Source organism: Plasmodium reichenowi, chromosome 13 (genome assembly GCF_001601855.1).
Source record: "Plasmodium reichenowi strain SY57 chromosome 13, whole genome shotgun sequence".
NCBI classification, from domain to species: Eukaryota; Apicomplexa; class Aconoidasida; order Haemosporida; family Plasmodiidae; genus Plasmodium; species Plasmodium reichenowi.
The window spans coordinates 1,187,746-1,190,130 of NC_033658.1; the positions used below are offsets into that span (position 1 = coordinate 1,187,746).

General features: G+C 15.4%; 1 protein-coding gene across 1 annotated transcript; it reads left to right on the forward strand.

Moving 5' to 3' along the window:
• Nucleotides 1-39: 39 nt before the first annotated feature.
• Nucleotides 40-794, forward strand: PRSY57_1328400 (AMP deaminase, putative; the record flags this gene model as incomplete). The annotated part of the gene is made up of 4 exons (XM_020115178.1): nucleotides 40-158; nucleotides 323-384; nucleotides 502-612; nucleotides 728-794. Coding segments are annotated over 4 exons (359 nt in total), but the record flags the coding sequence as incomplete, so codon positions are not given.
• Between the last annotated feature and the right edge of the window lie 1,591 nt (nucleotides 795-2,385).

Here is a 2,385-nt window from a genome sequence, read left to right on the forward strand (position 1 = left end):
TGTTTTATTTTTATTTTATTTTATTTTATTTTATTGTAGATAAAAACCCGTTCAAGCGTTTTTTTAAAATCGGCCTAAACGTAACATTGTCTACAGATGACCCTTTGATGTTTCATTTTACCGATGAACCTTTACTTGAAGAATATTCCATATGTGCCGTAAAAAACAAAAAATAACAATTATTATTATTAAAAATATGTGTACATAAATATATAGTATATATTCATTTATATGTACATTTATATGTTCATTTATATGTACATTTATATGTACATTTATATGTTCATTTATATTTATATTTATATTTATATTTTTTTTAAAGCATACATGGAAATTAAGTACTGTCGATTTATGCGAAATTGCAAGGGCATCAGTTATTCAAAGGTATAAAGAGAATAAAATTGATCATATCTATGTAAACATATTATAAATAAAAACATATACACATATATATATATATTTATATTTATATTTATATATATATTTATTTTTTTATTCAAGTGGATACGAGCCAGCATTTAAAAAACATTGGTTAGGAGACGAGGATGGATTTTTTAATTTTCAAAATGACCCAAATAAAACAAACTTATCAAATACAAGGATGGTATATAGGTAATAAAAAAGGAAACATAAATTTTTCACAATATAACAAATAAAAAAAAAAAAATAAATAAATAAATACACATATGTATATACATATATATATGTATATATTATATTCATATAGGAGAAATACGTTAGAGGAGGAAATAAAAAATATCGAACGACTAGCTAGCTATTCATCAAACGATTAATAATTATTTAATATATATTTATATTATTTCGAATGTTGAAGAAATTCTTAAAAGATTGATCACATACATGTTTATTTGTTTTTATTTGTTCTTATTTGTTCTTATTTGTTTTTATTTGTTTTTATTTTATTTTATTTTATTTTTTTGATTAAAAATGTTTTTAATCGTTTATATGATTTTATAAAAAATATTATTATTTTCCACATAAGGCAGGAATAAACATAATAAAGGAATATTTTTACGATGGTAAAAGAAAAATCACGTTACATATTTATAAAACAAATATATATATATATATATATATATATATTTATGTATGTATACATATGTATATATTTATATTTATTTATATTTATGTCAATTTGCCTTTGTCTATAATTAAGGTTCAATTTTTATATTCTTTTTCATTCTATTTGTTTTAATGTAATGAGGAGGTGGGGGTATAAGATAAAAAAATTCAAATAGTATAAAGATATAAGAATACATCATTATTATTATTATTATTATTATTATTATTATTATTATATCTTCATACTTGCATGTATTTATTTATTGTTTATATTTTTACTACGTAGAGAATAAAAAAAAAAAAATTAAATACCTTTATAATATATATAATATATTGTTTAAATACAAAATAAATATTTATAAATAATATATATTTTTTCTTTTCTTGTTAATTATAAAACTTCATAGGAGAATATTAATAAAATATATATAATTATATATATATATATTATATATATATAATATTTTTTTTTTTGTTATATTATTATATTTTATATTAACATATCAAATATCCATCTTCATATAAGCAAAAAAAATAAAAAATAAAGTAATAAAAATAAAATAAAATTAGTTGCATGCAACTTAAACAGAAATAATCTCTACTCAATAAAAAAAAAAAAAGAAGAAAAAAAAAAAGAAACTACTGTTGTAAAATATATTTTTTTATATAAAAAAATATAAATTTATTGTTATATGATATATATATATATATATATATATATATATATATAAATTATTAATTTTATTTCTATATAAAAAAAGAATATATTATAAATAAATATATATATATATATATATTATTTCATATTAAATAATAATTATATAGATATCAATATTTTTCTCTTTTTTTTATAATGTAGATTCATTTAATTAATTATAATGAAAATTGCGTCTTTCCATTTTAAAATCTTAATTATAAGAAAAAAATAAGTATTTTTTTTTTATTACAATATTTAAAAAAAAGAAAATAAAAATTACAAGCATGCATTTTCCTATTTGCATGCAATTAAAATATAAATAGAATATTAAATGTGAAAATAATATTTTTTTTAACATATTATATTATAAAATAATATTATTATATTTTATATAAATAAATTATTATGTATATATATATATATATATATATATATATATTAGAATACTATTAAGTATTATAAATAAATATGATATATTATTATATTATATATTACAAAATTTTTAATGTAAGCATAAAAACAAAAATTAAGGGGTTGGGTGTTCTATATTATTTAAAATATTATAATATTAAAATTTTTTTTTGTACCTATTGAAATTATATGTA